Source organism: Crocodylus porosus, unplaced genomic scaffold (genome assembly GCF_001723895.1).
Source record: "Crocodylus porosus isolate Cpor-Errol unplaced genomic scaffold, CroPor_comp1, whole genome shotgun sequence".
NCBI classification, from domain to species: domain Eukaryota; kingdom Metazoa; phylum Chordata; order Crocodylia; family Crocodylidae; genus Crocodylus; species Crocodylus porosus.
In genome coordinates this window covers 53,296,905-53,320,751 of record NW_017728909.1, presented here as the reverse complement: position 1 = coordinate 53,320,751, position 23,847 = coordinate 53,296,905, and the positions used below count along the sequence as shown (strand labels likewise).

Here is a 23,847-nt window from a genome sequence, read left to right as displayed (position 1 = left end):
ATAATTAAAAATAATTACATAAAGTAATTTTGAGTTTTAATAACACTGTGTTAACTACAGTTTCAACCACTCTGAAATTGACCTACACATTCTTGTTTAGAAGTTCAGACTTTAGTTCAGGGGTAGGCAGCCCCTGACACAGGTGCCAGAGAGTGGCATGCAAAGGCATTTTACTTGGCATGCTTGCCTTGGGGTGGATGGTGGGGAAGGGGCCAGAGTTGTGCTTCCACAACAAGGGTTGGGCCCCTCACGGCTCCCTTGCCATCCGTCTCCTGGCATGCCCAGAACTTGCAAGTCAAGGTCGCAGGTGTTTTTGGTACTCTGCCCAAAAAAGTTGCTGACCCCTGCTTTAGGTAATAGTAGAGCTGACACTTTTAGAACACTTTTTTTTTTTTTGTATTCAAGTACTACATAGTTCAATCTGTTAATTGCTGAGAACATTTTAGAAAAATCAGCAAACACATTTTCTATATTGAATGCCTTTTGTTTTCATTTCAGGTTAGCGCTGTACGTATATGAATATCTGCTCCATGTAGGAGCACAGAAATCCGCCCAGACGTTTTTATCAGAGGTATGTATGTTTCCCATCTTTTTCTCAGTTTTGATAGCATATGGAAATAAAATAAATGCACGTTTTAAAAAAGGCAAAAACACACACTAGCTCTTTTGAGTTTCAGTTTTTGCTGATCAGGTTTTCTATACCTTTTTTTGGCATACCTGGGTCCTTGTCCATTACCACACAAAATAAATGTCCCTTTTGTTTTCTGGAACAGGTGTAGCATATAAAGACTGCATCAATTTGTTAGTACTCTTTGGAATGACCTGCATGACTTGCTCCTGTTTACATCATATGTCGATAATGCACTTATTCCAAACTCATAACAATTATGCTACATCTTGTATTCTGAGGTTCATTTGGTATTCTCCGTAAACGCTATATGTAATATTGACCAACGATGGTCTTGGTGCATGCATTTAACCTTTTCTTTTCATTTGGAGAAATAACTATATATTTATTATACCTATTTGTATCTTATTCCTTAATCTTTTTAATTCTTGATGGGACTTTTTCTTTTACCTTCTATTTATTATTTTTTTCTTTATAATATGTCTTAAAGGGCTTTGTAAATCTTTTGAAAATCCAGGTAGAATATGTTTCCTCATCAGTTTATCTCTCTTCTCAGAAAAATAAACTGAGTGCTAGACAATCAACTCCTATTTAAATGAATGAAAATATTTAAGTAAGCACGTTGACAACTAGGAAATGAGGAAAAACTTAGGAAAACCCCATTAAATAAGGAGCATGCAAAGTAATACTTGGAAAAATTTGGAGATCTATAAATCAGCTGTCCTAAAAGCTGATTGGCAGCTTCCCCAAAAGTTAACGAAATTATTGTGCTGTTGACAATTCTTTTTGAACAAATCATCGACCACTGGCATTGTACCAGAAGTCATGAAAAAAGCAGATTTGTGGTACTACCAATTCTTTTGTTCACAGAAAAGTGTTTCTGGCAGTTACTGTTTGGTATATCTAATTTCTCTGTAGAGTAATGGAAAAAAATTAAGAGAAAAATACAAAAGGATAATTTACGCTTCAGTAAAAAGAATTCATTTATGAAGAATAAATTTTGCAAGAAGACCATTGCTTATTTTACTTTTTTGATAGGTTTACAAAAATAGTGGATGAAGGGGAATGTAATAGATGACATTTGATTTTAAAAAAGCATTCTGTGGCATTGCTGAAAAACTTGCTCTCAAAATTAATTCAAATTTGAATATCTTGAAAAAGTTAAATATAGACTAATACTCTCTGAAGGATAGTGAGAAAGAAGCAGTGATAAACAGTAACATAATGAGTGGTGTGTGTTATCTATTAAATAATACAAGGATCTTTGGGCTTATTTAACTACTTCATTAATGGTGCAGAGAAAGCAAGCAGTATGTTGAATGCATTTGTAGAAGAAACTATATTGGGCAAAGTTGCTAATATCACTGGAGCAGTGACATAATGAGAACGCACTTCCAAGAGGAAAATAATCCAATATACACAATATATAGAAAGGAGTGTGACTTGAGGTTCCCTGTGTTCTAGCATTTCTAGCTGCTAGAACAGTCCCTTTGAGCATTTGTACACATGCTTGTGCCACAGTGCTGCGGTGCATGCAGCTATATAAGGGGTGAAATGCATGTCAGCACCAAAAAAATGGTGGTGCACTTTTGAACTAAAACATGTTGGAGGTGTTTTGGTTCAAAAGCGCACCACTGACATTTTCTGCACATTGACGCACATTTCGCCAGTTATATGACTGCATGCTAAGCAGTCAGTGCGTGTCAGGTCCTGTGCGGAGCAGACTCAATTAATCAACGGGGTTACCAAATGAGCAACCATTCCTGTAGGAAAAGAATGTAAGGTTGACATAGCAGAAGAGCAGCTACTCCCTCTCCCTACAGAATCTGGGTTACATGGTTTAAATGGCATATACTAAAACTTCCACACACAAAAAGTTGAGTCTGTTCCAACCCACCAGATCTCTGGTGTGTCGCTGGACAAAAAGGTGTGTGTATAAATGCCCAGTGGCTGCTGAAAACTAATAACTTAGATCAACTGTGGGACTGAGAATCCAACCTTACAACATTACATGTGTAACTTAGATAAGCTATGTGTAGGAGAATACAAAAAATTAGAAGAGTGTAAGTGACAAGATACAGAAATACTATTTAAGGCAGAAGAAAATATAACAAAATAATGGGGCAAAATTAAATGTTTCCTAAACTGACATGTAGAATGTAAAAATATTGTCCTAAGCTAACTGGCTGTTTAACTTTCACTAAATGTTATGATACTGAATTCTTAACTGAACTTTCCTAGAACAAAGATTCACCAACAAGTAAGTTCAAAATCCTCTTGGAGTTTTTCATAGTTATAACACGAGGTGGTCTGTAGACCCCTGGTCTAAGTGCAGATGGTCAAACCATTCAAGGCTGAATCAATTCAGTCTTTGCACCTTAGTCTAAACTGCAGAGTATAAACTAAGAAACAACTGGATACATTTACTTTTTTGAGTCAGAAAATGTAGCTGCGTGCCTGTAGTGGCTCAGGCCAGAAGCCAGGGGGCACTAGAGCATGGCTCTTTGGCATGTAGCCAGCATGGACTGTGTGTTCGCTTCTCTTCCTACTGCCCCTCAGGTCTCTGGGATTTGTCCAGAATCACAGCAGCAAGACTGCAGGGTTGATCATCACTTCTTCCTGCTTCCAGGCACAGGCTGCTTCCAGGTGCCTCTGAGATTTGTAGTCCACAGTCGTAGCCAGCAGTAAGTTTGAGTGGGGGGAGGGGTGTTTAACCCCACTCCCTGGCCCCAGCCCCCAGCCCCCAGCCAGAGTTTGCATGGGAGGGGCAGTCTCTGCCTCCCCACCTCAACTCTTGTCTGCTGGAACAGACAGCATAGCACAGCACAGCCCAGGGCTGGAAAGCATGCCAGCATGCCAGGGAACTGATTTTACTTGAACCAGGAAGGGGTCTGGGACAGAAGTTTCATAATCCAGTTTGACCCAAATCAGTTAAGTCTTGTCTTAAACCAGTTCCAGCCATTTTGAAACTGTTTTATGTGCACTGATAACATGTTTTCTGTTGTTTCTGATGACTTAAACCAGTATATGTGTAACTTCTGTCCTTACCCCTGGAGTTCAGCCTTCCTGAGATGTTTTGCTTTTTTCTCTTTATAAGATAGCACCCTCTGGTTCAACCACTCTGATAGTGAGGCTGTGGGTTAACTGCTTTGTTGACCTGTTGTATCTCCTTTACCTAGTTTGAAAGTTAGTTGGTTCCTGAAAGAAATTTCCTTGTAGGAGATGTGACTAGCAGCTAATTAAAGTGACTTTGCAAGAGGTTTTTTAAAAATTTTTTTTAACCCAAAGGCATATAAAAAATAAAGAATAGTGACTGAAACAGCAAAAGATCTATGGTCATGGGTTTTACTTATTTTGTGTGTGGAAGTTTTGGTATATGCCACTTAAACCATGTAGCCTAGCTTCTGACTGGAGAGGCAGTACCTGCTCTTCTGCTCTTGTCAACCTCACATTATTTTCCTAGAGGAATGGTTGCCCACCCTATTATACCTAGGCAAGGTTTTTTAAATGGTTTAGTGTCCCTAGATATTAGAAAAATAAACGTGTTTACTTACCTGAATTCAGGTAGGTAGGCAGGCAGCTCCTAATTAACAATCTACCTATACTTCACTTAAGGACCCTTGATATTGTCCCTGAAGAGGTCTTCTCTCTGGCATTGTTTTGTTTTTTAATAATTCTTCATAAAAGCCCTTTTGTACTTAAATCTGTGTTGTCAGACAGACTTACGATCAAGCATAATATATATATATATATATATTCCTCATTCTTGTTAGACTTCCTGTTTGAATGCCTTGACTAGGACAAAATGCTTCCCAGTGAAAAGAGCCAGCAGAAGCCCTAGGCACCAATTAAGCCCTCCTTAAGCCCTGTTTTGAAGGATTTACATAATGCACACAGCCCTTGTGAAAGTCCTTTACTTAGACATTATTTTTGAGCTTTATGAATGACTTCGTAGTGTTCAGGAACAAGTGTTACTTGAGCACTTTACTTTCCACACTTCTGAAGAATACCATCTATTCTAAGTATTTAACTTGAGTTCTTCAAGTTATTTGCAATGGATACGAGTAGTCTTTTACTTATATTGTTGATTTGATTTTTATTTTAACTTGGATTTTGCCTGATGTAATATAGGTGGCATTTCCACATTTTGAACTGTTTTCTTCCACTGCTCTTTTTAACTGTTTTTATTTATTAATTATTTTTCATTCTGAGTGCTCTTTAATTGGTTTCTAGGACTGACTGTAGCAGCAAACGGAAATAGACCCAATAAGGGAAAAGATAATAAGTTTCGCTATCAGAAAATGGCATTTACACAGTACATCATACTTGCATTAGAAACATTCTGTTTGCAGTTGTAAGGGGCGACCTAACTGCTAGTATATATCCTCCTTCTCTTGCAAATCATTAAATACTTGTCTGTATCAAATAATCGCTTCTTGAAAATCATGGATAACTGGACCTTGGAATTCACTGGAAGCTGGGTACCAAAACCTTTTATTTTCTTCGCAAATCATATGATTAGCCACTCTCAGTTTTCTTAAGGATATTATTTATACACATCAACACTTTTCATACCAAATGATCCAAAGAGTTCACAACAGATGGACATATTTCATCCACTCCTGACATGCTGGCACTTCCCCATGTGGAGCAGAATGCTGGATATGTTCAGATAATAATACTTCACCACAGTTTAGAACAGGAAGTAAACAATACTCCAAATGTAAGCAGAGAAGGCATATATGATATAGAAACAGTCCTAGCTAAATTCCTATGTTTGGCCATCTCATTCACTTTGGGCAAACTACTGTTGAATCTTAGTTCAAAGCTCAGTGCTCTTATGTGCTGAAACACTTGTTCAATTTGGATGTGGAGGAAAGACTGCCACCTGCTGAATTGCTCACATTATTCCTGCAGCATTCCTTGGTTTTCCTTAGAAGTCTGATTCAGATGAATTTTATATATATTTTTGAAGTTTTTTTAATCTTACCCTCTCTCTCTCTCTCTCTCTCTCAGCCTTGCACATGTAGGCTTAAAGTAACACTTGAAATCTCTCCTTAGCAATGGAGAGATACATAATATAACATGCAGAATTTATTTTTTATTGGGCTTCTTTTTTTGTGTTTTTTTTAAGATACGATGGGAAAAAAACATCACATTGGGGGAACCCCCTGGGTTCTTGCACTCTTGGTGGTGGTAAGTGCTAATTTTCTTTCTTTCCAATTAAAGTGACTAAGAGTATATTGTATTTACTGGCCTTAAAACTAGGAAAAAAGGAATTAAAGGAAATTTTATACAAAGCTGTTGTACATCTTCAAGAGTAATTTGTGGGAAAATAAATGATAGAAGCCAACAATAACAATTGATTCCCATAAAACATATACATGAAGTATAGCCATGTTACTTTAGAGTTAATTTTTCAGTTTCATAATGAAGTCTTTTGCCTGTAGTCTCCTTCACTCTATTTCAGGGGTTAGGAACCTTTGGTCTGTGGGCTGGATCTGCTTACAGACCCAGGGGGCTTTTTCAGTGGGGGGCCTCACTTGCACCATGCTGTGCTGTGGCCCAGTTGTGAGGAACTTCCCCCCTGCTATTGCCTGGCAGCAGGGAGAAGCAGATGCAGCAGTGGCTGGGTCCTAGTGCTGGGTTTCCTCACACCTGAGTTGACATGTTCTGGCCTATGGCCACAAAAAGATGGTTAAGTATTGCTTTAGTTGGCTTTCAGTATTTTTTTTTTTTTTTAATTTCGCTGGGACAAAGATAATTACTAAAAAGACAGTGTTAGCACATTATATTTTACATCAAGATGGACAAATTACTTTCTTTACATTGAGTCTTTCAGTAGCATGTATTTAAACTATAATTTTCATATTGTAAATAATGAGGTTTAAAAAGATACAGGAGGAGGTGACACTTTCTTTACTCTGTCATAGAAACATGACATGAAATTACTGCCTTTGACTCTAGTTCACTTTAGCAAATAAATGTTTACTTAAGCTTAAGAATATGTTTAAGCCTGTTGAAGTTGAAATACAACTTAAGCATGTGTTTAAATACATTGGTAATTGAGATGGACTTAAACTGAGGGTAAAAACTTCAGGTGTTTTGCCAAGCGCAGCAAACTAAGCCATAGAAATGTCTTAAATTGGAATCATGCAAAAGTCTACAAATTATATTTCTTCATAAAATTATCCATTACCTCTAACAAAAAGATGACACCAAAGTGCTTTATACTTTTTCACATAGAATCCCACTTTCTTACATATATGTGTGTATAATGTCACAAAGCAGCAGATTCAGATAATGGAAGAAAACATAATTCATAACTGTTGCTGTTCAGCTATGATATACTGTAACCATCTGAAGATTCCACACACTTTTAACATGTATACATATTTTATGAATGGATAATCATGGCGAATACTGGCAACAAATGAAGCTTTGTACACATGATGGGAGGTTTTATTCTGTGCTGTTGGGGCATAGAATAAAACCCCGAGGTCTAATCCATTTAAATTTTTCTGTCATTATTTGGTGAGGGGCTTGATCCTTTTTTTTTTTTTTTTTTTGGAGCTGGTGCCTACTCACGGCTGTGGGGTGAGTTGATGGTAGGCCAAGCAGCCCCTGAACTGTGGGGGTCCCCGGTCCTTCCCTCCAGAGTAGCAGTGTCCCTGAGGGTTGCCTAAGTAGGCTGCTAGTGGGCTGGATGCTGCCCTAGCTTGGAGGCAGCACCCAGCTGAATCCAACACTTTCCCAGCCCTGCCAGGGCTTCCAGTGCCCCATGCACTGTCCTTGCTGCCCTCCCGCCACTGGGACTGGGGTGGCTTGCCCCTGGGCGGCGCTGGTGTGTGCTGGTGGTAGGGATGGTGCATGGGGCACTGGAAGCTCACCGAGTTCAAGCTTCCCTGAGTCTGCCTTGGCTTCCAGTGCCCCGTGCACCATCCTTGTCGCCTTCTCCAGCTGCCAGCACACCAGGCTGCCCTCCTGCTGCCTCCCTGTGCTGCCCCAGGGGAAGCCAGCCCATTTCTGGGTGGTCCCAGGTGGCAGGAAGGGGGTGGGGACCGTGCACAGGGTGTTGGAACCCCAGCAAGCTCGGGTAACAGTTGGATCTGGCCAGGTACTGTCTCTGAGCTGGGGCAACACCCAGCCACTAGCAGCCTGCCCGGGTGGCCCTGGGAGGTGCTGCCACCTCAGAAGGAAGGACTGGGGCCCCCCACAGCTTAAGGGCTGCTCAGCCCACACCGGCAGCTCGCCCCCCTGCCGCAGGAGAGATGGACAGGTTTTTCCTCAATTAAAGAAAAAAAGGATCAGGCCCCTCATTGCTGAAGGCAGAAACAGCAAGGGGCCTGATCCTTTTTTCAGCACAACTTGCCCGCCTCTCCTGTGGCCAGGGAGCAAGCTGACAGCTGCATCATTGCAGTTTGCAAAGTTGCAAACTAAACTACATCTGGATATAGTTTGCAACAATGAAAGGTCATTTAAAACCCCCAAAAGTCTTGCACGTGTACATTGTGATGCCAGTAAGCCAGACAAAGTGACATTTTCATCACGGGTACATGTTAGTGGTGTCAGGTGTACAAGTGCCCAAAGGATAAAGGTAGAGGTGAGATAGTAGTTCCACATGAATATAAGAAAGAATGGAAATTGCGTACTTATGCCAAGTGGCACAGTCTCTACCAAACTTTTTAGAGCTTTATTTCTGAAATTCTATAAAGAAATGCTGTTCCTTATGCCTCATGACCTGTGCATTCAGCTTTAATTTTGATTGCCTGTAACAGAGTTTCACTGGGCTGAGTAAAATTTTCCTAACCTATGAAGTATTGTGCTATGCAGATGAGCAAAAGATAAATCTAAGGAATTTCAGTGTAGTTCCATAAGGACACAAATAAACCTCTGTTTTAATTTATTCTTCCAAAAGTGTTCCTGTACAGTAGACAAGCTGATTTCCAGAGCCTTGAGTCTAAGAGTTTCAGTTTTCCTGCCATGATAAAATGCTCAATACTATTTCTGAATATTGTTCATTTTTCAGTTAATGCTGGCTAACAACACTAAAAGGTCAAAAGTCCGTGGGGCCCAGTCTGTGGGCCCAGTCTGGACTGCGACTTGCAGACTAGTCTCATGCCGCTTATCTCAGGGCTGGATGAGTTTGACATCTCTATTTTACAGGATTATGCAAAGGCAACAAATTAACTTGTAACAGTTGTTGCACACTTTTGAGAAGCTCTCCCTCCAGTTGTAAAACAGCTAAAATATATGGTTTTCTGTATTCTAAATTCCAGCAGTTCTGGTGTGCGTAGATTACAGCATAGTGGTATTAAAGGGACAAAGTGTCAGAAGCTTTGGGAAAGTATTGTCAGAGGATACTTTCTTACTATACAGGGGTGTTATGAGGATCAATTCATTGATAAGTGTAGAAGTCTGAGATTTTTGGATAGAAGATATAAAGTGATCTTTATATATATTTATTGTGTGTGTGTATAAAGAGAGAAATATAAAACATAATAATTTTCTTTCTGGTTCCATAACTTATTATTTTCAACTTGTAGCGTATTTTGGGATCTATACTGTGCAGCTCCAGAAAGACGAGAGACATGTGAACATTCAAGTGAAGCTAAAGCCTTTCATGATTATGTAAGTTTACTGAATTTTGTTTATTTTATATATGGTTATTTTAATGAATGATTTATGTCTGGGTGGGTTGTAAATCAAAGAAGTGTATGCCTGTTTATATTCCCTGCTTCATTCAAATACTCTGATTTGTTTTCCATTGATGCTTTAGAATTAGATTGTTTTTGGGAATTTGCATCCCTAAAGAAGGTAAAATCCTCATAATGTCCTTTCTCCTGTCACAATAATGGGCATTAAGAAGTGAGTTAAACAAAAAAGACCAAATTATCAGGCCCATGGGAGGAAAAAGGGGAAAAAGAGGGCTTAGGCCAATTTCCTAGTTCTTTGATTTAGTTTGACACAACTTAAAGTGGTCTCAGGGATGATTGAAATTACTTTACTTCTCAGTGGCCTGAGAAAGCTGTTCCAGTGACTTGGAATAGCCAGAATATAGTAAGATGTCCCAGGAGGGCTGTAGCAGGACCAAAAATCTGGTCTCTGGTGTTTGTTTTAAGGTTGAGTTTCTTCAGTTTGTTTGCTGATTTCAATTAACTTTTGTATGGAACAACATCTTCTGCAATAAATATGAAGTAGACTGATTTACAGGTAGTTTAATTTGCATTAGTTTAGCAAGTTAAATGAATCAGCAGAGCAATTGCGAAGTATTGAGCCTTTAGTCTCTATATTGTCTGAAGAATCCTACATGTTGACCCAAACTGTCATCAACAAGTGACTTGGTGTCTTAAGAGTATGTAATTAGTGGTGATCCTGATTCCATTCCTTGTTAACAGGAAAATGTACCACAAAACCATCTGCACCACAGTTAGTGCTAACTGTTATCCCCTGCAAAAAAAGACCAGGAACATTGCATCAACTCTTTAAAACATCCTTCTGGTTAGGACTAGGGCTAATTGGCTGAGTACCATACATTTTGTGCATTGGCTATTTGTTGTGCGGAGGAATTGTTATGTGTTAATCTTTCTTCGAGGCTACCAGTCCTACACTTCTGTGAGCAATTAAACAAAATATAAAACTTGAATAAATACCACCTAGGTGAGGTTGTTTCAACTGACTTTTCCTTCTGAGAGACTTTTTTTAAAGCTACTGAAAGTAGATCACATTTCTATAACTTAGCTTCTTTTTTAGTTTTTAGCACATGATTATTTAACAGTACAAATTTTTGATAAATTTGTGGTTTCATTTAACACATCTTAGTTGAGAAATATTTAATCCATCTGTAGGAAAGATTGCATTTCTGGTGATTATGAGTGCAGGGAAGAAAGGACAGTGAAATTAAATAAATGTGGGGAGATAAGAGTCCCCCACAGTCACGGTCTGATCATAGCAAGATATTAGACAGTAATTACATAATGTGCCAAAATGAAATTTAGAAACTCTAAAAATTGTTTTGAAATAATTTTTAAATGAAGTTTGTTGTTAGAAATACTGTCAATAAATATGATACTTGAAAATGGAATCATAAGTTGACTGTTTAGTCTAAGTTGTGAAATAATTTATGGAGGATTTCAGTGGATGAATCACAATAACATCTAAGAATTGTTTTTAATTTTAGCATTACCTTTAGATTGTTATACAATATATTATACTGGGTTTGTTACTTAGTTTTATAGTTCATTTCCTTTTGTCTGTTGTTCATTGTGTCTTCATTAAAAAAAGATACAATCAAATTAAGTTTTTGTATGAAGCAAATATGTACTTGCCTGGACTCCCTAAATTACTGTGAATAGACTGGTCTAAAGTAAGATGAAAAATGGAGAAGTGGTGTACATGGTATGCTCCTGTGTTTTCATTATCCTGTAAAAGGCAGGACAATCATGTGATCTTCCATATCAACCAGGTTTAAAGCAATTTTTTAAAAAATTGAGGGATGGTAGTATTACTTTTTAAAGTTTTACTACATTTAAAAAACACTGTTTTCTGGTAATTACATTTGAATTGGCAAGATAAAATAATTGGAGGTAAACTGTTGAATGGTGCTAGTTTATAAATGCATTTATGTTTTACTGCTACTATTTGCTTTGGGGTGCAGTGGCAGTGATTGAAGCATCTTGTTATGGCACTCATGGGGTTAATTTACACCCTGCCCTGGATTTGTGCAAATGGCTTCCCCCAATATAGTAGTAAATAGGTACTGGCCATTCAGACTGAGGAGGCAGAGGCTTCAGAGACATGATGCTAGCCGTTGACTACAGAGACTGGTGTGCATTAAACATTAGCCCAATTAGTTGTTTGACTTGACTTGATTTGCTGTTACCTGCTATTAACTTCTCTATCTCATGATGTGTAATGGGGTAATTGTTTTTAAACGTTTTTCTAACTTGCTATCACTGGGATGTGTGTCGTTTTTAATGTGATAGTATGTGAATATGCTATTCCATTTATTTTTTGCGAAAATCAAAATGGATTGTCAGTAGACATGAATATGACCTCTCGCAGTATTAATACCATCCTTTTGTTTCATCTGTATTTTTACCTAATGTAATCAACTAGACTATGGTAAACCTGTTTTTGAAATATAACGTCTACTTTTAGGATCTAAGTTCTCTCAAATGCATTTTACATTCATATTGAAGCATATGGAAATGGTATGGTGGTAAAATTCAGTCTAATATAATACTACAGAAGTCAAATACAAATGTTTTTAAGGCTCTCTGAAATCCTCACTACTGAGAATTTTGTCCTTGACTTCAGTGGGTCTAGGATTTTACCATAAATATTAGAATTCTAGTCTGTGGTTGAATTTAGAGGCTTGGATAACATCAAACCCCATATCTGGTTTCACAATAGGCGTTCAGTTATGCAACATAACTATTTTATGTGGTAATATCAAAAACCTTTAACTATCACAGACAAAAAAATCCACAGAAGTCTAATCTGTTAGTTCACATGTAGTAAAGGCAGTTTTTATTTAGTCTGTGCCTTCTTAGTTAAAGAAAATCATTTCCATTTAAGGTAAGAATACCCTTTTCTCAGAAAATCCATCATTAATAACATGGCCAGGTACAGGTGTTACACTTTTACCAGTATAAGTGATTGGAAACCAGTCTATACCCACAACAGAACAGAAGTTCAGCATACAGAGACTGGTTTTAAAATGGTGAAAACTGGTCTAAGATGCCTGCCCCGCTTCCGCCTCAGACCATGCCAGGACAAGAAATGTAAAACCTGCCAACACATCTCCAACACTCTCACAATAACCACACACCACAACAAAACCATCACTGTTCCTGGATCTTAGACCTGCATCTCCAGAAGTGAAATATATCTCGTCCAGTGCACTAAATGCCTTGATGGAAAATATGTAGGGGAAACCAAACAACAACTGCATACCAGAATGAATGCACAGCATAAATATATCAAAGAGAAAAATACCCAATTACCTGTGGGTGCACACTTCTCACAGGACAACCACTCTCTCTCCAGTCTCTCAGTTCTAATCCTCAAAGGGAATGTACAAAACACCTTTTCTGGATGAGCCTACGAACTTCACTTCATAAATCTACTGGATACAAAAAATCATGGACTAAATATAAACATTGGATTTATGGCACATTATAAACTGCCTAACATCTGATAACCCCAGGTAACCTGTCTGCATTTTACCAGCTATGTTCTATCCCCAGTTCAACATTCCCCCTCCTGTGCCATCCCCCCCACCTGTCTAACACCTATTGTTTCCCATTCCCTCTGATCCTCACTGCCATGCATTTGCATTTTCACAGACCTGCACTTTGCATTTTGGTTTCTATTCCACCCAGGAGAGTACACAAAACACCAACAGACTCTCCCTGTGCCTGAAGAAGGGCTTTTTTTATATCTGAAAGCTTTCAAGGAACTATTTTTCCAACTATTTAGTTGGTCTAATAAAAGATATCACATTGGTACAAAGAACCTTGTCTGCCTATGTTCTTAGACCAAGATGGCTACAACCAACAGCTCTCATTCTTTTATTGAAATTTGAGATTCTGAAGTGTAATTCTGCATCTAGGTGTGGCTTCTGTGGCCATGGAATATAATCAGGTATCTGCTTATCCTGCACAAGGCTTTGTCTAATAATGGTATAAGTAATCTCTACCAAGAGTGATACTTCCTTCTATTCTCAGAAGTAATGCTTCCTTAGAAGAGATCTGCAAGAGTGACATGGGATCCTTTGAATACAAGGACACCAGTATTTCTGTAGACTCAGCTTTTGACAGAATTCTTTTTGAAAAGTACTTCCAGGATATTGGAAGGAAAGAATGCTGCACAGACTGACACTGTCCCATTGCAGAACAGTTCAAGATTAAATAATAACCATCATAATCAGTAATTTGCATAATCAGTACTACTACTGTTGCCCTTTTGTTGACATGCATCTCTTTTCATACAGTCACTATTAAAACACTGAACTTTATGTATAAAAGTTGTTCAGTTTAAATTCGAGTAAGACTCCTTTTTCCTGGATCAATTGCACTCTAAGTAGATGTCCCAGCTTTAAGTATGCTTTAAGGTAAGTTGGGGGATATTCTTGGATTGAGAAGCTAAAAGGATGTTAAAGAAACCTAGGTTTTGCTATGAAATAATTTAGATTTATGGGGAACCAATTCCTACTCACATATGATATACATGAAAACCCATGTAGTTAAAGACTGTCCTTGTATATTAGACAAATAGCATTAACAGTTAAGAAATTCTTCTTTGATATAGTATTCCCTTCTTTAAATTAACTTTGTTACCAATTGATGTGCCTTAGGATTGTTTACAAAAGTAACTAAACATTCAAGGTAATAGGTTAAAGGTTAAGAAATGTTAATATCAATGCCTGATAGAATGTATAGATTAATGTTTTGTTTAAGAGACCAAGCCTATATCCTCAAGGTAGTAAACTGTTTAACAAAATATGGGAAAAGCTTGGAAATAATACCAAGAATTCTAACTATGAATCAGATAGCAGTGGCATGACAACCAATAACCTCAAGAGATGCTCAAGAGATCCCAGGAAGAGGGTCACACTTCCTGTTACAGAGGAAGGCAGAAACCCCTGCAGTCCATACCACAGGGTAAAATTCCTTCCTGAGCCAAATATGGTGACAAGTCAAACTTTGAGCAGAGGGGCAAGACCCTCAGCCCCAGAAAATCCTTGATGCATGTAGCAGCAGGGTAGGGAGGAATCTCCTCCCAACCCCATACGGCAACCAGCAAAGCCCAGAAGCTTTAGTAAATCTATGCTGGCTGCTTGTGATCAGCCTTTCCTTCTTCAGATGCTTTCAAATGGAGTTCCTTAGGATATGCTCCAGTAACTTTGCAGGTATTAAGATGGGTCTGTAGTTCCCTGGGTCTTCCTTTTTGCCTGTTTTGGGTTTTGATCTTTGTTTTTGGAAGGCAGGAGACTTAACACAGAGTTGGGGGACTTAGGAGAATGTGGAGGTTAGGAATTAATAAAAAGATATTAATTAAACTGGTATTTTTTAATAAAGTTCAGTAATTGTAGAAATATTGCTTGATTTTGTGTTTTAAAATCAAATGAGATGACAATAGTACTCATGTTTCATAAGGATTTAGAGAAATATGGATATAGATAAATTAGATAGTATGTATGTTAGATACTATTCCTATATAAGGCATAGACCAATATATACATGGAGACATTCTGAAATAAATAACGTGGCTATTGTAAAGGAAAATACAAGAAAGGCAGATTGATCCATTCTGTTTAATTCATAGTATATGTTGTAAATACTGTGCATTCATAGCTTTGTAGAAGGTTGTTTCTTGAACAAAAGAGGAGGTTAAGTAATGGCTTAAAAACATCAGGACTGTTAAATTAGCTAACAAATATGCTGAATTTTATAGTCAAAGATCTCCTGGTGTTAATACTTAGCACTTACTGGGCACCTCTATATGTGAAATTGGTATGCCCGAATAAACTCCAGCACAGTTTGCACCAGAGTGTATTGCCCTGGCGCAGCATTTATATGTGCACCTGGTACCACAGCACAGTGAGCTGGGGCAACACAGCCCCAGCTGTCAGGAGGCCCAAGGAATCAGCCTGCCAGCTGGAGCTGCTCCACCTGGTTCAGTATGCTGCAGAGAGGCTGTCTATGGCATAAGGGTGCTACAGTATGGGGCTAGCCAACAGGCAGCCCCTACCCTGAAGCACCCTCATGCCCTAGCCAGTTTCATCAGTGTCTATATGTATGTTGCTGTGCAGTAAAAGTCTCTGGAGTAAGCTAGTACTTGTATTTACAAGCATTATCCTATGGTGGAATTTATTAGTTTACTGCAGCCTAATAGCACTGCATGTGTAAATGATGATACTTTACTGTGGAGCTAATTAGTCAACTCTGCAGTAAAGCACACATGTTAGATGCACCCAGTGTGTACAGTGCTTGACATCATTAAAGTACTGTACAAATCCATTGATCAGTACTGAACAAATATTAAACTAAACTCTTACACTACCCCACTTTTTCCCTGAGTACCCTAACTTAATCATTTCCATGTGAACATTTTCTCTTCTCATTATACTAGTAATTAAGAGAAATTCTGATTTTTTAATGAATATTTTTATTTGAATATTACTGGTATATATAGCTGGTATATTTTTGTTAGAAAGGTGATACAATGTATCGTGAAGTGTATGCATCTCTTCTTGACACTTTTTCACTTCGCATAAAGTCCTGTGCCAGAGAGAGAGAATCACTTCATGTTTAGTACACTTGCATAGGAGGTAGGAGGCCAGGATAGACAATCATACAGAATCTTTCATTCTTTAAAATAACAAATCTACTCTGCCTGATTCAGGGCAGGGATATGAACCGAGGCTCCTAGTGGGTAACCAAATGACTATGTTGCAGGAGAATCTGACATCAGTCTCCCTTCATCCTTCATCTAGGAGCTGTTTGTCTATATAGAATACTGCAACTGTCACTGAACAGGTGAAAGAGCCTGGCTCTCTAGCTTTGTGTTTAGGACATCCATGTAGAACAGGGGTTTCAACCTTTTTGGATCAGTGTACACCTGGCAGCTGGACACAGAGTGGGCGAGGAGGGGAGGGGAGAGGAGGGTGGTACGCAGCTGAACACGGCAGCAGCAGCTGTAGCTTGCAAACTTCACCTGCCCCCGACATCTGGCCAGCTGGGTGGCACCTATGCGGCAATGCAGGATGGTGCATGGTGGCACTTCATCCCCACCTGCGTGCACGTGCCCCCTAAGGCCTTTTCAAGTATCCCTGGGGGTATGCATACCCCTTGTTGACAACCCCTGATGTAGATGATTAGATGCATAAATTTCTGTCCCCACTACAATTAATATTTAATTATTTATACAAAGTCTAGGCTTATAGAAAAGCCTTCTGCCTGGCATGGTTTGGGCACTTCCCCGTTGGGTGTGAAATGTAGGTTCAATTCCCCTGATGCTCAAGCAGGAATTAACCCTGAGTTCTAGCCCCAGAGTTACTGGGGAAATGTGGGGCTGACAACACCAACCATTTTTTCTGTTTGAATCTTTGTTTCACCCATAAAACTAAATTCAAGTTCCGTCTTACTTGAACCAAAGATGTTTTTTGATTTTCCTTTCTGTCGCTAAACAGCATACCACCCTATTCAGAAGATGCTTCTCTGACAATAATATGCAAGTCAGTACTACAGTGATTTAAAGAATATGTTAAACGATGGTATTCCAGTAATCCCATCTGTGTTCCTTTTAGGCTCCCTGTTTAACATACTTGTTTTTAGCTTTATAAAAAGTAAAATTGAAAGTAAGAACCTTATTACTACATAGATCTGCCAAGCACAGATCTTGTAATAAACTCTGCTATCTGGTTAATACTTTCAAGTGACTCATTTTAGTCTTGTTTAAAGTGTGCCCAGAAAAACGAAAGACCTATAACATCCATCTGCTATCTAGTTCAATGAAAGATGAATCTTGATGATCTCAAACTGGGCAAGACATGTAACAATAAGAATGGCTAAACAACAAATACTTTATGAGAGGTGGTGAAAAATGAGGAGGAAAACCAAGCATGGCTCCTGAGGAAACATGCATATCGGTGGTTAAATAAAACTATCACATTTAAACATTTAATTAAATATGAAAAATGCATTCTACAATACAAGTTAGAAGGAAGGGAAAAATCTGTTTAATTTGAACAAAAATTATTATTTAATACAGTAAATAATTGCTCTAATATGCAGAATCTTGTTTTACTTTGTTAATGTTTGTGTTTCTATATCAAATCTACTCTTAAGAATTGAGTCCTAAAGTCAATAGTTCCTACACTGATATTATACCAGGCAATGCAGAATTTATTACTTAATTTACTTAAATTGAGGTGGGCAAAATACAGCCATTCTATCCAGCCTGCAAGGCCCCTAAGACATTTAGAAGATTAATATTTATCTGTCCTTGGTTCTTGTCAAAAATGACAAAATGTCCTTGTTTGTTCTAAAAAAGTTGTAAAAAAAACCTCTTTTAATTTTTTTCTTAAACTAGAAACCAGTTTTCATGCTTGAGTTTTGTTCTATAACTTTTCTGAACATTCCTTTTCAAATGGATCTTTTCTGATTGTCTTTACTATTTGGTAAATGACATTTCACAAAAAAAAATATGCAGAAATTTCTGTTTTTGAAAAAGAAGTAGAATTATGATCAGGAGTGATCCCTATGATTGCCCACTATAACCTTTCCTTTGTGTCCCAACAGTTTGTTGTGTTTTGTATGTTTTTACTGTACTTTTACAGTTCTACCAAATTTTATTACATATGCATCAATTCACCATTTTCTGAACCATTATCAGCTATTTAAATATTTCTTTGTTTCATGGTTTTCTTCTCCCTTCGTTGCTATGAAGGATTTTTTGGTAGATGTGGGGAATGATGAATCACCAGAGGATTACCCTTGCCTTTCGTAGATCAGATGCAGCTGCCGGTCTTGGCTTCCTCTCCTTTAGGATAGTTTACTTATTGCTAGCTGGATAGCTTAATTTAGCAAATCCAGTAACTGCCCTCCTCCCTTTCAGAGTAAACATCATTCAAAATAAACAGTGTTTCCAACCAAGTATTTTTTGCCCTTACTGGATGACACACACCCTTCCCTTGAAGATCTGAGGAATCTTCTCCCTTCCTTCATGCTGGAGTAAGATGCAGCTTATCTGAGCCTCAAAACAGGAAGGTACTAATCAATTCGTACCCCAGGACCTCTGTACTCCTGTCGGCCATGCCCTCTTTCTACACTCTATTGATCACTTCTCTCCTGCGACTGAGCTATTTTTTGTTCTTTGCTTAACACTATTCATTCTTGAATTCTTCAGAATCATTCATTATTAGTTCTCTGTACCCCCAGCAATATGGACCTGGCACATTGAAACAAAAGTTTATAAAACTTTTTGCTTCCAAAAGTTTCTTAGCTTTCTGTTCTTTGGATTCATACATGTCTTTTTTTACAGGTTCTGTCTCTTCCCTGATCTCTCCTTTCCTAGGGAAAAGAGAGCTGAGTTCTTTTATGCCCCTGACTTCTTTTCCAGCATTCATTGCTGGCAAGCCTATGATTCTCAAGGTCTGTCTGAAAAAAAATCAGTATTGCAAACTATCATGCTTTTTTATTGTAAATCTCCTGATAGTTGGTGTGTTTCTTGAAACCAGAGTTCCTTGAATCATGTAACTAGGGGAGAACATCACCTTTCATCTTAAAAAAAAAAGTTTCTAGCCCTCTTCGTTGCAGAAAAAGGCTTCCAAACATGATCCAAATGCATGCTAGCTTAAAAAAATAGCAGACGTAAGAAGAATCTAATGTGTATTATTTTTAAGAATTTATAATATTTAAGATTTTTAACATTTTGTTATGGGGGGATAATTTTTAATGTTTGGGTTGAACAATATTGAATATATCCCAGAATGGCTTGCTCTGGGCATGGAATTGGGAAAGGGTTATACTGGTACTAGATTGGTGATAGCTGCACCATGGCATACGCAGTTACTTTATGTTAATAAATTTCAAATCTCACATGAGACTCCTCAGATGTATTTTCCATATTTTTTCTATTTTGATCAATATCCTTTTTATAATTATAAATAATGCAATTAATTAACATTGTGTATATTTTGCATAAAGCAATGAAACCCTTTGGAAAGGGATAGTGTACAAAGCAAACCAAAAAGCAGGATTTTAAATCCAACTTCTTACCAAGGCTTCAGGGAGACACTCCTTCCCTCCCACCCTATTTTGGATCCACAACCTGGAATCTTGTCCATCTTTTTATACAATAGTCAGATGGCTAGTGGACTCATCCGGGAAGTGTGACAGACCTTAGTATGATTTCTTTTTTTGTGTGATGTGCCCACATCCAAGAACTTTGTGACCTGATCATGCATTCTCTTGTTCTTCTGACCCAATGAATCTTGCATTCCTTTCTGCATCATGGCAAAACTTTATCAGGAGAAATCCAGAATTTTTGCTTTCAGGGAATTTCATAGCCTAGTGGTTAGGGCACTCTCCTGGGAGGTGGGTTTGAATCCTCTCAGGCTTAGGAGAGATTTGTACCTGAGTCTTCCATATCCAAGTAAGAGCTCTAAGCATTAGTCTTATTGTAAAAAGTGGAGGTGCTTTTACTATTACCACTGTTTTAATAGAAGTCAATGAATATCACTGCATTTTGTGAAGATCCCAATCCTATGTGTGTTTCTTAGGCCAGCTCTGAAAGTAAGCATGATGGAGCTCCTTAGAGGAGTTTGGGAAAATTGTTTAATTTTAAAATATCAAGTGTACTTAGGTATGAACTAGATGCTTATTGCTTGACTTTACAAAAACTATGGTGCTTCTATGCAGAAACAGAATGTTGGGAGCATGGGGAATCAGAAGGTAATAAAGTAAAGCAGCTCTGAAGTTTAGGCCTGCAGTATTAGGTAGTATGAGCCAGGGCTTTCAGGATCATAATTTTGTATTTAAATACCTAAATATCTAAGTCTTTTTTTTTTGGTTGCTAATACAGGAAAACTTCAGCTTCCAATCTACAGGAGTCTTTTCACTGCAGGAGTCTTTCCAGCAGTAGCTGGGTATAGTCCATGTTCTGTAGGTTAAGTGAATGCTGTTAGTATTGTTAGGAGTGACAGGCATAACTTTTCCTCCTCCTCCATAAATGCACCTTTTAAAGGCATCTTCTTAGTAGGCTTATTGTGCTGTTTTTTTTTAACTTGTCCATTTTTCAAAATACAGAATAAACCAGTCTTTAGCTGAGTGGCAGTGCAACATCTTATAACTATCCCAGCCATTCTGTTCTGGGTGAACCAGCAGGGAAATAATATTAACAAGATTCCTGTTTTCCAGTTCTTGGAGAGTATGATTCTTGTGCAACTCAATTCCTGCTGATTCACAGAACAGGGTTGGCAATAGGAGCAAAGTGATGTCAGTATCGTGGTCCAGCCGGATGCTAAGATAATATTAGAACTATATTTAAAAGACTACTGCAACCTTTGTTTTTTATAGCAAAGGTCTTTTTAATTTGTTTAAATATGTAAGGTGTGCAGAATTACTGATAACTGGAGATTGTAAAGCGTAGGTCCTTGAGCCCTGTTGACCTTAGCATTAAGATCCAAATATGGGTGCCTGAAGTTAGGTTTCTAAGTCCCACGTTTGGTACCCAAAGAAAGTGTCTTGATTTTCAGAAGCACTGAGCATTTAGTAGCTCCAGTGAAGTCAGAGGAGTGTCTCGAGTGCTCACTAGAAAATAATGTCCTTCACCTTTTGAAATGTTTGAGTTTGTTTTTGTTTGTTCAAACAGATTTTAAAACTTTTTGAAATATTTGTTGAGTTTGTTCAAGCAGATTTTAGTCTTGGATTTCTGTACTAAGAAATGTATGTTTATAAGGAGAAAGATTTGGAGAGCCTTTTTCTATCTTTTTCAAACAAAAGGTTTTCTGACATAATAGATGAGCTGTTGGGAAATTGGTAATGATACTCTGGGAAATTCTCCCCAACCTGGCTTTCACTGATTCGGCTGAATGGTGGGGGCAGGGGCAGGGGCAAGAGGAAGCTTGAGGGGTTGGGAGCCAAGCATGCAGAAGCTTTCCCCGGCCTGGCTCCCAACTTCTGGCCCCTCTGTGCTGCCCTGTTGACCTGAACCAGTCCAGGGTAAGGCACACTGCTGTGCCATGGTGACAAGGCTTAGGAGCTTTGCTGCAGTGACTGAGTGCTTCCCCCTCCCTGCATTCCTTCAGGTCAGCCCAGAGGAGTGAATGGAGTGGGGCTACACAGGAGAGTACCCCTTCCTGCCAGTCAGCTGGGATGGAGGAGCATCAGTGGGGGGAGAAGGGCAGAGGGTAACCCTCCTAGGGCTGTCTGTGGCAACTTCTGCTATTCAGCAGTTGCCAGCTGCCACTTAACAGCCTACCTCTTTCCCAAGCAGAGAAGAGGGCAATTAATGGGCTCCCCTAAGGGCTGGGTTAACCCAGGCAGCAGCTCTCTAGTGCCCCTGGCTGGAGAGCTTGTCTGTGAAGTTCTCCAGTTCTGTGGGGCTAGAGAAGCACCTATACAGTCCACCTCCTGTGGAAGAAATTTCTTCCACAGAAAATAAATGCCTTTTCCTTTAGTCAGAACAAGAAATATGCAGATAGAAGGAAAATAATAAATACCTACATGCATTTCCTTGCTTTTAGGTTTTTCACTGTTCTTGAGCAGTCTTTTGAACTTAGATCAGACTCCAAGGAGTTCAGGACCCACCCTGTTTTACACATAGTTTCTCCTCCAAATCACAGATTCTCTTCCAAGCACTCAGTTTCTTTCTCCACATGTCCCACAGTTAAACTTGGATCTTTCTACTTTGAAGCATGCTTGTCTGTTTCACTTCCCTGTCCAAGGTTCCCGTGCCTCTAGATCCCTTCCCAGAGCTCTCAGACTGATTTCTGAGATGTAGAATTAGCACTTGATCTCCTTGGTCTGGTTCAGGAGGTAATGCTCTAAATTCTGGCTCTCCTGATAGACTGTTTCCCCAGTCTTCTGACTTCCCATTGTTCTAACAAGCTCCCTCTAAGTGACCTGCCGTTGTCCCAGATCTGGGAGATGCATGAAGTAGCCTGGATGGCTATCTTTTCTCACACAGTGAGATATCCAATAATACAGTCATTTTATAATGTCAGCCAGAAAAAACTATATAAACAGGTTACCCAAAATGTTTTACCTAGATATAATCTGAAAATATAAGTTGCTTGATACAAACTGACAGAGGCAAAGAATTAGAAAAGTAAATCACCAGATTTTTACCCTCTACTCTGTATACCCTATACCATCTACCTCTTTCTCCAATATATACTTCCATTGTATCCAAAATTCCTGTAGAGTATAGACAGTTCCTTATAAACTGAACTCTGCACCCATTTTACATATACCACTTCACCAGGGTTTTTTTTAATCTAGCACTACTGACTGTGGATATCTCGTGTAATAGTTGGTTTTGGCATTAGTAGGAGGAAAAAATAAAACACTGTGCATATAATGTATGGTAATTTTAATAATAATAAGGTTTTTATTTGAGGTAAAGTAAAATATGTATTCTTAGCTTAACTTTCATTTCCTTTCTTAAAGGTGAAATTGTTTCAGTTATATGTGTGGCAATATTTATTGCTTCACAAAAAAAATTTTGTGCGCTTTTTAATTCTTAATCATTACTTAAGGTTGGGGCCGAATGCGGTAGAAAATGTGGGTGATGGAAAGGCAGCTGATGACTCAGCATTTTACATTTGCAGATGTTCTTGAGTCCTTGTCTGAGCAGTTAAGCATGAACATTTCTCTGTTGTAGAGATAATCTGTATAACAGCATAAGTCGCAATAGAGGTTTTATATTTACTAAGCCCCTAGCCATAGCAATGCATCCTTACTTGTCAACTGACCAGGTTGGTATGTAGCTGGCTGCTTTGTGTATATGCAGCTCATAAAGTTTCAGTTTTAAGGGGCATAGGAATTAAGATGGTGCATAAACCCAGGTTTTTTTAAAGTACATATGCCAAATATGCTCAGTATTCATCCTTTGTATCAGTTTTGTGTGGACAGATAATATTTTTGGAGGTGTAATGGTAAAATAAGGAAAGAACTGCTCATCTATGGCCCAAATTAAGAATTTCTGCTTAGTTTCTTTTCATGGATTTAAAAAAAAAGTATATAGACATTTCAAAAAACATAAAAACTGACCGTATGTGAAATTTCAAACTAATTTATCACCTTTTTAAAGGGAAGGCCAGGCTTTTGTGCCATATTTGAAGTCTGTTTTAGAATGCAGACCTAATTAATTAATTTTTACCAGGAACTTCCATAAAAACTACATACAAAAATGCTATACGGATGTTCAGATTGTAAATTCAGAAGTCATGATACGCTATTGTGGATGATACTAAGTTGTGAGGAAAAGCAGTCATGCTAAGGGAGAGGATGTGGATCCAAACGGTCCTGGACAAGCTGGAGATGTGGGCAGAGTGCAACCAGATGCAGTTCAATAAGGATAAATGCAGAGCGCTTCATTTGGAGAGAAGTAAGCAGCAGCATCTGTATAGGTTAGAAGGAGATGTTCCAGCAACATCTGGACAAGCTGTATAGGTTAGAAGGAGATGTTCCAGCAACATCTGGACA

At 38.5% G+C, this 23,847-nt stretch overlaps 1 protein-coding gene across 1 annotated transcript in view; it reads left to right on the top strand.

Annotated features, from left to right (window-relative positions):
- Window positions 1-277: 277 nt before the first annotated feature.
- Window positions 278-23,847, top strand: part of SSBP2 (single stranded DNA binding protein 2) — a 222,395-nt gene continuing 198,825 nt past the window's right edge. The window contains exons 1-4 of the mRNA XM_019531710.1: window positions 278-316; window positions 416-571; window positions 5,763-5,824; window positions 9,175-9,259. Of these exons, the coding sequence (XP_019387255.1) occupies window positions 278-316; window positions 416-571; window positions 5,763-5,824; window positions 9,175-9,259 (342 nt within the window). The remainder of the gene's footprint in view (window positions 317-415; window positions 572-5,762; window positions 5,825-9,174; window positions 9,260-23,847) is intronic.